General features: G+C 40.8%; 1 protein-coding gene across 3 annotated transcripts in view; it reads right to left on the reverse strand.

The window, feature by feature from the left end:
• Positions 1–3,109: 3,109 nt before the first annotated feature.
• rsf1a (remodeling and spacing factor 1a) overlaps positions 3,110–13,297 on the reverse strand; it is a 119,190-nt gene continuing 109,002 nt past the window's right edge. For all 3 annotated transcript variants that reach the window (XM_069892158.1, XM_069892159.1, XM_069892157.1), the window contains one exon: positions 3,110–3,594. In XM_069892158.1, the coding sequence (XP_069748259.1) occupies positions 3,125–3,594 (470 nt within the window). In that variant the 3' untranslated portion in view covers positions 3,110–3,124. The remainder of the gene's footprint in view (positions 3,595–13,297) is intronic.

Raw genomic sequence — 13,297 nt, forward strand, 5'->3', positions numbered from 1 at the left:
AAAAAAGGCGTGCAGAGACACAACAGGATTCGACGCGTGTTAAACCACATGGAAGCAAAAAGGACGTGATCTGAGAGGAGCCTTTGAAGAGACAGCGGAGTGAGAGACGGTCTGAGGCACGCTCACAAGCCGCTGCAGTTTCCTGGGCGAAACGCACCGTGACAGTAAGCCAGCCACCGGTGGGACGTGGGTGGACTAGAGACGCTTAGGAGGATCTTAAAGCTGTTTACCACCTCCTACTCCAGAGACAATATGGTCAAGCCTCAACTGTCTATTAAAATGATTTAGCAAACCCTAAGCTGAAGAACATGAAGTCAGGCAAATGTGGCATGAACAATGACATCCAGATCCCATGATAGTTTTTAATAGATTGACCTTCCACCTTTTTTTTTTCACCTTTCTTCCCTTCTAGGATATCCAAGGTCATCCTTGGAGAATACCGTGGCAATTCTTGCAATGTTTTATCACAAATTGGAATTTAAAACCTCTTTCATTTTGAAATGCAAGGACACATTTAGGCACTGGTGAGGGATGTCAAGTCAGTAAGTGCGTTCAAGATTGAAAGGGAAAGCATATGGGGGAGGTCCAGATCAGAGTAGCCAGGGTAAGTCTGCGTGTCCCTGGTTTTTTGGGGGAGAGCCTTTTCATACCTTGATGAAGGGCTCAAACCTGAAACATTGATAATGCCTCTTTATCTCTGCTCTATCCAAAACACAGTTTGACCTGTTGAGTTTCTCCAGCGTTGTGTTTTCACTTCAACCATAGTCTGCAGACTTTTGAGTTTTACTTGTTTGGAACGACCTCGCGTTAAATCGAGGTCTACAAGATTATGGGGGGGGGGGGGGGGGCTTAGATAGGGTTGGTCAGCTGCCCCTTTTCCCCCAGAGTGACAATAGCAAATACCAGAGGACATCTGTACAAGGTGAGAGCAGGAAAATTTAAAGGCGACATCAGAGGTTTTTTTTCCACTCAGACTGGACAGTGCCTGGAATGCATTGCTAGGGGTGGTGGTGAAGGCTGCTACAATAGGGTCAGTCAAAAGATTCCCAGATAGGCACATGGATGCATGAGAAATGGAGGGTGATGGGTTTGAGGGAGGAAAGGGTTAGTCTACATAGGTCGACCACACTGTGGGCTGAAAGGCCTGTACCGTGCTGTAATATTCTATGAAACGGCCGACACCGAGATCTTCTGCTGGAGAGACAGGCACTGTGGTATCAAAAAAGGTCAGCACCATATGTCTAATGAACACAAGCACCACATGTCTAATGAACACAGAGTCAAGCAAAACGCCAGGGCAAATGGAACTGGGGAGAAGTTACACGAGGACGACTTCCACGTTCTGAAACCAAAATTCAACTTGCACTTTTTTTCTTCAATACAGGGATAATAATTTCATCGAAGAATACAAAGATGGATTAAAGAAGCCTGTATACAGGACAACGGATTTACTGTCACTCCACTAAAAAAAGTCAACTGTTAACAACAAGTAGAATCAACATTCATCGTATTCCTTTTTGGTACCCAGATTAGACAAATGTTTACTCGAAGAGCAGAGTCAAAGGGGACAAACAAAAATCACTTTGATATGGCGGCTTGTATCAGCATTTGATGCTGTCTAAAAATGCTATTCTATATTATATAGTGCACCATTCAGATGATATGCAAGCAAAACCATAAAGAAACGTCCCTGCTTTATGAACTTCAGGGACTGTGGAGGCAGTTACCAGTGAACATACCGTTGACACTCACCTTCTTGGTACAGGGGAAGAAAATTTAAAAAAAGACCAGTGATGCTTTGGTATAAGGGAGAGAGAAGGGTTAAATTGTAACTCAGGTCCTTCAACTCCCACAGGTCCAATGGATTATGCCCCCAACTTCTATTCTTTTATAAGTACCATTGGATGAGGTGGGTAAAATTGAGCTTTAAAAATGAACTGTGATCCAAAACTCCCAGTCGGTTTGATGCACCAGGGCTTCTTAAAATGTTCATACAGAGGCACCAAGGAAGAAACATTCTTGTGTGTGTGTATATATATATATATATATATAATATATATGTGTGTGTGTGTGTGTGTGTGTGTATACATATACATACGTACATATACATACGTATACATATGTGTATATATATGTATGTATATATATACATATACATACATATACACATACGTGTATATATACATATACATACGTGTGTATATAGACATATACATATGTGTATAGAGACATATACATATGTGTATAGACATATACATACGTGTATATATACGTATACATACGTATATACACACACATATATACATACACACACACACACACACACACACACACACACACACACACATATATGTATATAAAAGGAAATTTAAATCTAAAAAGCATATCAGGGATTTTACAGCACAGATAACCAATCATTACACCAGGAAACAGGGTTATTGCAATCAACAGTAGTGCCAACAAGTAGAAAGTGAACGAGTGAGCATCACAGGAGAGTTTGTTGGAGATAGGTCACATTGGGGACTGTCTGCACATGGAACCTGGCGCACTTTTTAAGTTCGAAGCATGATCTGTAGCTTAAATCTGTTGTTCAAAACCAAGTACATAATGAACCGAGTGGTGACAGGACTCTGCACAACATACTTAAAAAGTCTTTTTTTTTTATGTATAGATATATATATATTTTTTTCTTAAAAAAGACAAGACATAGGAGGGTCAAAACAATCTTTCCGGAATGAGGACAAGTTTCTTTCCACAGGCCCACCAACCCACCCCACCCGCTTCGGGAGCATTTTGGGCAAAGAATTCATTGTCAATGTTTTTTTTAAAAAAAGAGGAATCTCACACAATAGAACTATCGTCAACTGAAATTGTACAGGACATAACAACAACAAAAAAAATTACTAAGGCGAAATAAAAACAGGTTAAGGAACCTACCGTGTTAATTGCCTCATAATTAATTGGTCACTTTATGAGAGTGAGGGTCGAAGGGGAAGTGGATGCAAGAGAAGGCTTGCTCTCTGCTGTAGTGAGGTTGGGGAATACAGCCCAAAAAATAGACACAATAACCGGCCTGATGTACAGCTACTATGGAATAAATTATTTAAACTAGTGTAAAAAGTTTTTATACTTGTTCATTATTACAAACATATTCTACAAGGTCAGTTACTCCCAAGAGATCATCTTCTTCTTCCTCCCCTCCTTCAGCAACTCCTCCTGTAGAGGCCGCGCTAGCCTCCCCAGCGCAGGCTCCATTCAGTGCCGGGCTGGGGCTGCTGGCAGTGTCCTTGACCACTTGGCTCTTCTCACTGGTTCTGCTGATCAGGTTCTGTCCATTGGACGAGGGCAGCTCCGCCAGGCCACAGTCCAAAGAGCCGACGTTTTTCTCCACCTCCTGCAGCTCTTCCCCCTCCTCCTCGTCACTCAGCAGCCGGTAGGGGGGCTTCTTGCTGTAATCTCGGCACGGTCTGGAGGAGAGCCTGCTCACCAGCGCCGGCTCTTCCTCGTCTTCCTCGTCCTCGATCCTGTTTGGGCGCTTCCGTTGAGGTCTGTCTTCATCCTCCTCTTCCTCAGAACTTCTGCTCCCGGAGCTCTCTGGAAACACAAGAACATTAACTTTGCCTTTGGTTCAGTTCAGGTGTACAGAGGTGCAGCAAAAAAAAGTCTCATGAGCAGTCCAACCAGTCAATATAGGCAGCAGCGAATGTAGAGATACGAGTCTGATAGAATATTACAGCACAGTACAGCCCCTTCAATCTATGGAAACCTACTCCACAACAATCTAATTTATCCCCATCTCACACCGATAAATTTCTAATTTTAGTACAGTAAGAACACCGCAAAAACAACATTATTTAACTAGTGTGAAGTTCGTTCAGGAATCTGGTAATGATTCCCTCATCTTTTTTAAATTTTTAAAATTTTTCACACTATGAACCATATTAACCAAAATACACACAAACATTTCCCTCTTGAATATACAGTGTCATTTTCTCCCCTTCCCCCCCCCTTCCTTCCCTCCCTCCTTCACCTCCCCTCCCCACCCACTCAATGTTCAACATACATGATACATTATACCCATTAAGCAATTGTCATCACACAATGAAAATAAACAAGAAAATTGTGTCATCTACTGTTACACACTGGCTCATTTCATCTTCTTCTCATTCTATCATTTTAGGGGGTGGAGGTCCAAGGCAAGCCCTCTCTGTTGTGTTCCATGTACGGTTCCCAAATTTGTTCGAATACTGTGACGTTATTTTTTAAATTATATGTTATTTTTTCCAATGGAATACATTTATTCATTTCCATGTACCATTGCTGTATTCTCAAGCTCTCTTCTGATTTCCAGGTTGACATTATAGATTTTTTTGCTACAGCTAAGGCTATCACAATAAATCTTTTTTGTGCTCCATCCAAATCAAGGCCTAGTTCTTTACTTCTTATGTTACTTAGAAGAAAGATCTCTGGATTTTTTGGGATGTTGCTTTTTGTGATTTTATTTAATACCTGGTTTTGATCTTCCCAAAACTTTTCCACTTTCTCACATGTCCAAATTGCATGTCCTGTTGTTCCCGTTTCCTTCTTACAGCGAAAACATCTATCTGATTCTGTTGGGTCCCATTTATTTAACTTTTGTGGCATGGTGTATAGCCTGTGTAACCAATTATATTGTATCATACATAACCTCGTGTTTATTGTATTTCTCATAGTTCCGGAGCATAGCTTTTCCCATGTTTCATTCTTTATCTTTATGTTTAGATCTTGTTCCCACTTTTGTTTGGGTTTACAGCTTATTTCATCGTTTTCTTTCTCTTGCAGCTTAATGTACATGTTGGTTATAAATCTTTTAATTATCATTTTGTCTGTAATCACATATTCAAAGTTGCTTCCTTCTGGTAACCTCAGTCTGCTTCCCAATTTGTCCTTCAAGTAGGTTTTCAGTTGGTGTATGCAAACATTGTACCGTGAGTTATTCCATATTTGTACTTCATTTGTTCAAAAGAAAATAAATTATTTCCCAAAAAACAATTTTCTATTCTTTTGATTCCTTTTCTCTCCCATTCTCTAAAGGAAAGGTTATCTATTGTGAAAGGGATTCGTTGATTTTGCGTCAGTAATAATTTTGGTAGTTGGTCATTTGTTTTTTTTCCTTTCTACATGAATCTTCTTCCAAATGTTGAGCAGATGGTGCAGTACTGGTGAACTTCTAATTTACACCAGCTTTTCATCCCACTTATAAAGTATATGTTCTGGTACCTTCTCCACTATTTTATCTAGCCCTAATCTGGTCCAATCTGGTTTTTCCCTTGTTTGATAAAAATCTGATAGGTATCTTAATTGTGCGGCTCTAAAATAATTCTTAAAGTTTGATAGCTGTAAGCCCCCTTGTTTGTACCATTCTGTTAATTTATCTAGCACTATCCTCGGTTTCCCCCCCTTCCATAGAATTTCCTTATTATTTTCTTTAGCTCATTGAAGAATTTCTCTGTTAAGGGAATTGGTAATGATTGAAATAGGTTTTGTATCCTTGGGAAGATATTTATTTTAACGCAATTTACCCTTCCTATCAGTGTTAGTGGTAAATCTTTCCAATGTTCTAAGTCATCTTGTAATTTCTTCATTAATGGTTGATAATTTAATTTGTATAGATGGCCTAGATTATTATCTAGTCTAATACCTAGGTATCAGATTCCTTGTGTTTGCCATTTAAATGGTGATTCTTTCTTAAACTTTGTGAAATCCGCATTATTCATTGGCATCGCTTCACTTTTATTTGCGTTGATCTTGTACCCCGATACTTCTCCATATTTCTTCAATTTCTTATGTAATTCTTTTATTGATAATTCTGGTTCTGTTAATCTCCACAACAATCTAATTTATCCCTATCTCACACCCATCTGCAAATAGATCAATCATCTGCAAATAGATTGATTTTATATTGCTTTTCTTTTATTTTTATCCCTTTTATTTTATTTTCTGTTTTTATCAGTTCTGCCAAGGGTTGTATAGCTAAAGCGAACAGTGAGGGAGATGGTGGACATCCCTGCCTAGTTGACCTGCTTAATTTAAATTGGTTCGACATATATCCATTTACTGTCACCTTCGCCAATGGTCCCTTATATAATGCTTTAATCCAATTAATATATTTCTCTGGTAGGTTTAACCTCTGTAGTACTTTGAATAAATAATTCCATTCTACCCTGTCAAAGGCTTTCTCTGCGTCTAAAGGAACTGCCACTGTTGACGTCATATTTCCTTGTACTGCATGGATTAAGTTAATGAACTTACAGATATTGTCCGTTGTTCGTCTTTTCTTAATAAATCCAGTTTGATCTAGTTTTACCATTTTTGTTACAGTCGGCCAATCTCTTTGCTAATAGTTTAGCTATTATCTTATAATCTGAGTTAAGTAGAGATATTGGTCTATATGATGCTGATGTTAGTGGATCTTTCCCCGTCTTTGGTATTACTGTAATTATTGCCATTTTACATGAATCTGGCAAGTTTTGTGTTTCTTCAATCTGGTTCATTACTTCCAGGAGAGGAGGAATTAATAAGTCTTTCAATGTTTTATAGAATTCTATTGGGAGTCTGTCCTCTCCAGGCATTTTATTGTTCGGTAGCTTTTTTAATATATCCTGTGTTTCCTCTATTTCAAATGGTTTTATCAATTTGTTTTGCTCCACTTCCTGCAATTTCGCTAGTTCAATTTTAGCTAGAAATTCATCTATTTTGTCTTCTTTCCCTTCATTCTACGTTCGGTATAATTGCTCGTAGAATTCCTTGAAGTTTTCATTGATCTCTGTTGGGTTATATGTAATTTGTTTGTCCTTTTTCCTTGATGCCAATACAGTTCGTTTAGCTTGTTCTGTTTTAAACTGCCAAGCTAGTATTTTGTGTGATTTTTCTCCTAGCTCATAATACTTCTGCTTTGTCTTCATTATGTTCTTCTCCACCTTATACGTTTGTAGTGTTTCGTATTTTATTTTTTTGTCTGCCAATTCTCTTCTTTTTGTTGTATCTTCCCTTGTTGCTCATTCTTTTTCTGTACTTACTATTTCCCTTTCCAGCTGTTCTATTTCCCAATTGTAGTCCTTCTTCATCTTATTTACATAACTTATTATCTGCCCTCTGATGAAGGCTTTCATTGCGTCCCATAATATAAATTTATCTTTCACTGATTCCGCATTTATTTCAAAGTACATTTTAATTTGGCGCTCAATGAATTCTCTAAAATCCTGTACTTTAAGTAGCATGGAGTTTAATCTCCATCTATACGTTCTCGGTGGGATGTCCTCCAGCTCTATTGGTAATAACAGGGGTGAGTGATCCGATAACAATCTAGGTTTATATTCCGTTTTCCTAACTCTCCCTTGGATATGGGCTGACAACAGGAACAGATCAATCCTTGAGTATGTTTTATGTCTACTCGAATAATATGAATATTCCTTCTCCCTTGGGTGTTGCCTCCTCCATATATCCAAAAGTTGCATTTCCTGCATTGATTTAACCATAAATTTGGCTACTTTGTTCTTTCTGCTAGTCTTTTGTCCAGTTTTATCCATCTTTGAATCCAAATTAAGGTTAAAGTCCCCTCCTATCAATATATTCCCCTGCGTATCCACAATCTTCAAAAAGATATCTTGCATAAATTTTTGATCCTCTTCATTAGGTGCATATATATTGAGGAAATTCCAGAATTCTGCATATATCTGACTCTTTATCAGTACATACCTCCCTGCTGGATCTATTATTTTGATTGGTACATTTTTATTGATTAATATAGCTACACCTCTAGCTTTTGAATTATATGACACTGCCGTTACGTGTCTTACCCAGTCCCTCTTTAATTTATTATGTTCCACTTCAGTTCGATGCGTTTCCTACACGAATGCTATATCTATTTTTTCTTTTTTCAGTAAATTTAATAGCCTCTTCCTTTTGATTTGGTTCTATATTCCATTAATATTTATAGTCATATAGTTCAACATGGCCATTTCATACTTTGTTTACATCTCATTTCCGCTTCCTCACCACCACCTTTCCCCTTTTCCATTTCTCAGTTTTCTTTTTATGAACGCACTGTATGACAACACTTCTAAAACATAAAATATTTCAACCATTCCCACATATAAAATTCCCTTAACCCCAAGTGTCCCCCCCCCCCACTCTGAGTCGCCCCTGGTCCCTTGCTGGGCAACCACAACTCCCCTCTCCATTCGGACTGCGTTCGCAAGTGTCAACTGATTTCGCAGTGACTGTTATTCTCTCCCACCCAACCCTCTCCAGAAAAGACTTTTATCTTCCCATTACAACAAAGCTCCCCCTCATTTCTTCTTTTTCTTCTTACGTATTTTTTTTAAAACCCCTCCTCCCCCCCTTCCCATCTTTAGTTCTTACTTATACCTTATTTTTACTTCTTTATATGTAGTTTGTCATCGTTCTTTGTTCTTGTTACATCTCTTCATCTCTCTTTCTGTCTTGCAGGTGTTCTACAAATTCTCGTGCTTTGCTTTGCTTTGCTGTTTTGCTGCCCTGGGATAACTATTTTAAGCACCGCTGGATATCTTAACATAAATTTATAGCCTTTCTTCCTTAGGATCAATTTTGCTACATTAAACTCCTTCCTCTTCTTCAGGAGCTCAAAACTTATGCCTGGGTAGAAATTTTTTTTTTTTTTTACCTTTGTATTCCAGTGGTTTTTTGTCTTCTCTCATTTTATTCATTGCCTTCTCCAATATATTTTCTCTTGTCGTGTATCTCAGGAATTTTACTAAAACAGATCTTGGTTTTTGTTGTGACTGTGGTTTCGGGGCTAATGTTCTGTGTGCCCTTTCTATTTCCATTCCTTCCTGCATTTCTGGCATTCCCAGGACTTTTAGGATACATTCTTTTATAAATTCTTTCATATCTTTGCCTTCTTCATCTTCCTTTAGGCCCACTATCTTTATATTGTTTTACCTACTATAGTTTTCCATTATATCCATCTTCTAACAACTCCTGTGTTTCTTTAACTTTTTTATCACTTTCTTCCAATTTTCTTTTTAAGTCGTTCACTTCCATTTCTACCGCCATTACTCATTCTTCCTTGCATCCGATGAAATGGTGCAGATAGACAACAGACTCGCCAAGGTAAATAGCGCCTTTGGAAGACTACACAAAAGAGTCTGGAAAAACAACCAACTGAAAAACCTCACAAAAATTAGCCTATACAGAGCCGTTGTCATACCCACACTCCTGTTCGGCTCCGAATCATGGGTCCTTTACCGGCATCATCTACGGCTCCTAGAATGCTTCCACCAGTGTTGTCTCCGCTCCATCCTCAACATTCATTGAAGCGACTTCATCTCCAACATCGAAGTACTCGAGATGGCAGAGGCCGACAGCATCGAATCCACGCTGCTGAAGATCCAACTGCGCTGGGTAGGTCACGTCTCCAGAATGAAGGACCATCGCCTTCCCAAGATCGTGTTATATGGTGAGCTGTCCACTGGCCACCGAGACAGAGGTGCACCAAAGAAGAGGTTCAAGGACTGCCTAAAGAAAGCTCTTGGTGCCTGCCACATTGACCACCGCCAGTGGGCTGATATCGCCTCAAACCGTGCATCTTGGCGCCTCACAGTTCGGCGGGCAGCAACCTCCTTTGAAGAAGACCGCAGAGCCCACCTCACTGACAAAAGACAAAGGAGGAAAAACCCAACACCCAACCCCAACCAACCAATTTTCCCCTGCAACCGCTGCAACCGTGCCTGCCTGTCCCGCATCGGACTTGTCAGCCACAAACGAGCCTGCAGCTGACGTGGACCTTACCCCTCCATAAACCTTCGTCCGCGAAGACAAGCCAAAGAAAGAAGACTCATTCTTCCACATTTTCTAATCCTTTCCCTACATCTGTTATGACCAGCTCTATTCTACTCACTTTTTCTTCTGTACTTTTTATTTTACGAAATTCTAGAGTCAGCCATTCTCTTAATGCTTTCATTTGTTCTCGAAAATTTTTTTTATCTATGTATTGTCCATTCATTTTACCTCCTATTCCTCTGTGCAGAGCTTGATCTTCTTCTTCTTCTGTGTCTGCTCTAGGGTTTGTATTTTCTATTTCTCTTCCTTGAATCTGTGTCTCTTCTGACTTTCTTGTTGAGCTGCTTGTCTCCGTTGGTTGGGTATTTTTTTCCATGGTGTCTTGATGTTGGTTCTCTTCTTCTGGGCTGGTTATCTGTTGTCCCTTGCTTCCTTTTTTCTTTCTCACCCCCCTGTTCCCATTGTTTTCTTTATCTTCCAGCTGGGAGCCCTGCTGTCGGGCATCTCTCAGCTGTTCGTGCTGTGTTGTCTTTGTCATGTGCAGTTGCGCACCCCTGTTTGGCTCCGTGAGCCATTTTTGCAGTCCTGCGGTCGGTGGGTCACGACCCTGCAGGGTCTCCACTATCCTCGGGGAGCGGGCTCCTCTTTCCATGGCGGGTCCCTGCTTTTTCGTGCAGGTAAGACCTTCACCTTTCTCTTCCAGCGTCTTTTTTTCTTCCCGTTGTTTTTGGTTTTTCTTTCTTAGGTGCCATTTTCTCCACACCTTTATTTTTTATTGGTTGTGATTTGTGTGTCTGGGGTTTTGCTTTTTCTTCACTTTTTCCTTTTCTGGAGAGGGCTGGTATTCTCCTACCGGCCACTACTCCATCACGTGACTCCTCCCAATCCCTCATCTTCATCAACCTTTCAGTTGCAAGGGGTAAACATCTCCAATGACTTGTCCTAGTCCACTGATGTTGAGGCAATGGCTTAGAGAGCACACTAGTGCCTCGACTTCCTTAGAAGCCAATGAATGTCCAGAATGCAAGAAACTGCAGATAGATGTGAATGTGGCTCAGACTATTACACACACTCTCTGCACCTCCCCCCCACCCCCCCACCCCTCCCATGACTCCATCTGTAACTGGAAAAGCAGCCAACATATTAAAAGACTCATCCCACCACAGTCACACCCTCTCCAGTCAGGAAGACCAGTTTATTTCCTACCATTCTCGGACTCCTGAATGTTCCCCAAAATAGTAAAATTATACTGCCTTTGCACCACGCTAATTAATCTCCTTCTGCCACACTGTACTTTTGAACTTTGCTATTTTGTCCTATCCCCTCTTGTTTTTGATACACAGCATTGCAAGGTGGAAGTAGTTCACAACATGGGCTCTTGATACTATAAGGAAGACCACAGAGAGACAGTGATGGCAGGTAATGCCAAGGAAACTGAAGAGATATTAAAGTGGGAAGGAAACTAAAAGGGGATGTAAAGTGGGCCCTGATGGTGAGATCAAGAGGAGATTAGGTGATCGTGTTGCTGAGCACTTGTCCCCTATCCGCAGTGGCCATTTTCAGCATCCAGTTGCCGGCCATTTTAACGTTCCCAATCCCATGCCCAGTAAGTCTGTCCCTGGCCTCCTCCACTGCTAGAAAGAAGCCCCAAAGTAAACTAGAGTCAGAGGGAAAAAGGAAGAAAGAGAAAGAGATAGAGGAGGAAAGGAGACATAGGGAAAGATGGGGTGAGGGGCTAAAGGAAAAAGGGGAAGTCAATGTGAATGCCATCCCGCTGGAGGGTGCTCAAACAGAATACGAGATACTATTCCTCCAATTTGCAGGTGGTTTTATCCTGGCATTGCATATACTCCTCATCCGCTCTTTAATTCAGGCATCTGCCTACTTTTTGTTCATCCCTTGAAGAAGGGCTCAGGCCTGAAGCGTTGGTGATATTATCAGTAACTCTTATGGATGCTGCACGACCTGCTGAGTTTTAACCTCCAGAACAGATATTCTGGCTATAACTAACATGGTCCCAGATAAACAAATTCCATAATCAATCCAGGATAAATGGCAGGGCCCTGGAGAGAATTGCAAGGCCAAGAGGAACAGGTCCATAATTGCATGAAAGAGGTGACTCAGATGGACAGGGTAGTGAAGATGGGTTTTGGCATATTTGCCTTTATTGGGTGGGATACGGAGTACAACAGCTGGGACCCCGTAATTCAGCAATATAAAGCACTGTACTGCGCAGAGTTCAGGTCATCCAGCTACAGGAATGATAGCAATAAAGTTGAAAGGGCTGCAGAGGATATTCACCAAGATGTTGCCAGGACGGGGCTTCACTTTTAGGAGAAGTTGGTGAAAGTTGGGTCTTTATTCACCAGACCAGCCATTCTCATCCTTTTTTTGGCTATGGCTCCCTTTGGACTCTGCTCAAAGTTTATGGGCCCACTTCCCTGTGAAGCAGTCGTTAAGTTGGCTTCATTCTGTGCCCCCCCCCCCCTTAATGTGGCGCCTCGGGAAAAGGGCTGGGGGTGTACAGCCACCCTTGTGAGTGGATGTCCTAGAATATAGGAAACTAAGGGATGACCTTATACAGATTTATTAAGAATCACAAGGGGAATGGATGACCAGTGGTGTGCCTCAAGGATCTGTATTGGGCCCATTGTTGTTCGTTATATACATTAATGATCTAGATGATGGGGTGGTGAATTGGATTAGTAAATATGCAGACGATACTAAGACAGGTGGAATAGTGGATAATGAAGAAGGTTTTCAAGGATTGCAGAGGGATTTGGGCTGCTTAGAAAAGTGGGCTGAAAAATGGCAGATGGAATTTAATGCTGATAAGTGTGAGGTGCTTCATTTTGGTAAGAAGAATCAGAATAGGACATATGTGGTAAATGGGAGAGCATTGAGGAATACAGAAGAGCAGAAAGATTTAGGAGTGACGGTACATCGTTCCCTGAAGGTAGAAACTCACGTGAATAGGGTGGTGAAGAAGGCTTTTAGTATGCTGGCCTTTATCAATCATTGCATGGAATATAGGAGTTGGGAGGTGATGTTGAGACTGTATAAGACGTTGGTGCGGCCTCATTTGGAGTTCTGTGTGCAGTTCTGGTCGCCTAATTATAGGAAGGATATAAACAGAGTGGAGAGAGTGCAGAGAAGGTTTACCAGAATGTTGCCTGGGTTTAAGCATCTAGAGTCTAGGGAGAGATTGGACAGATTAGGTCTTTATTCTTTGGAGCGTAGAAGGTTGAGAGGGGATTTGATAGAAGTATTTAAGATTATGAAAGGGATAGACAGAGTGGATGTGGATAGACTATTTCCGTTAAGAGGAGGAAAGATTAAAACAAGAGGACATGAGTTAAGAATTAAGGGGCAGAGGTTTAGAGGTAACATGAGGGGGAACTTCTTGACTCAGAGAGTGGTAGCCGTGTGGAATGAGCTTCCGGGAGAAATAGTGGCGGCGGAGTCAATTGTATTATTTAAGAAAAGGTTGGAC

This window comes from Narcine bancroftii, chromosome 7, assembly GCF_036971445.1.
Source record: "Narcine bancroftii isolate sNarBan1 chromosome 7, sNarBan1.hap1, whole genome shotgun sequence".
Taxonomy (NCBI): Eukaryota; Metazoa; Chordata; class Chondrichthyes; order Torpediniformes; family Narcinidae; genus Narcine; species Narcine bancroftii.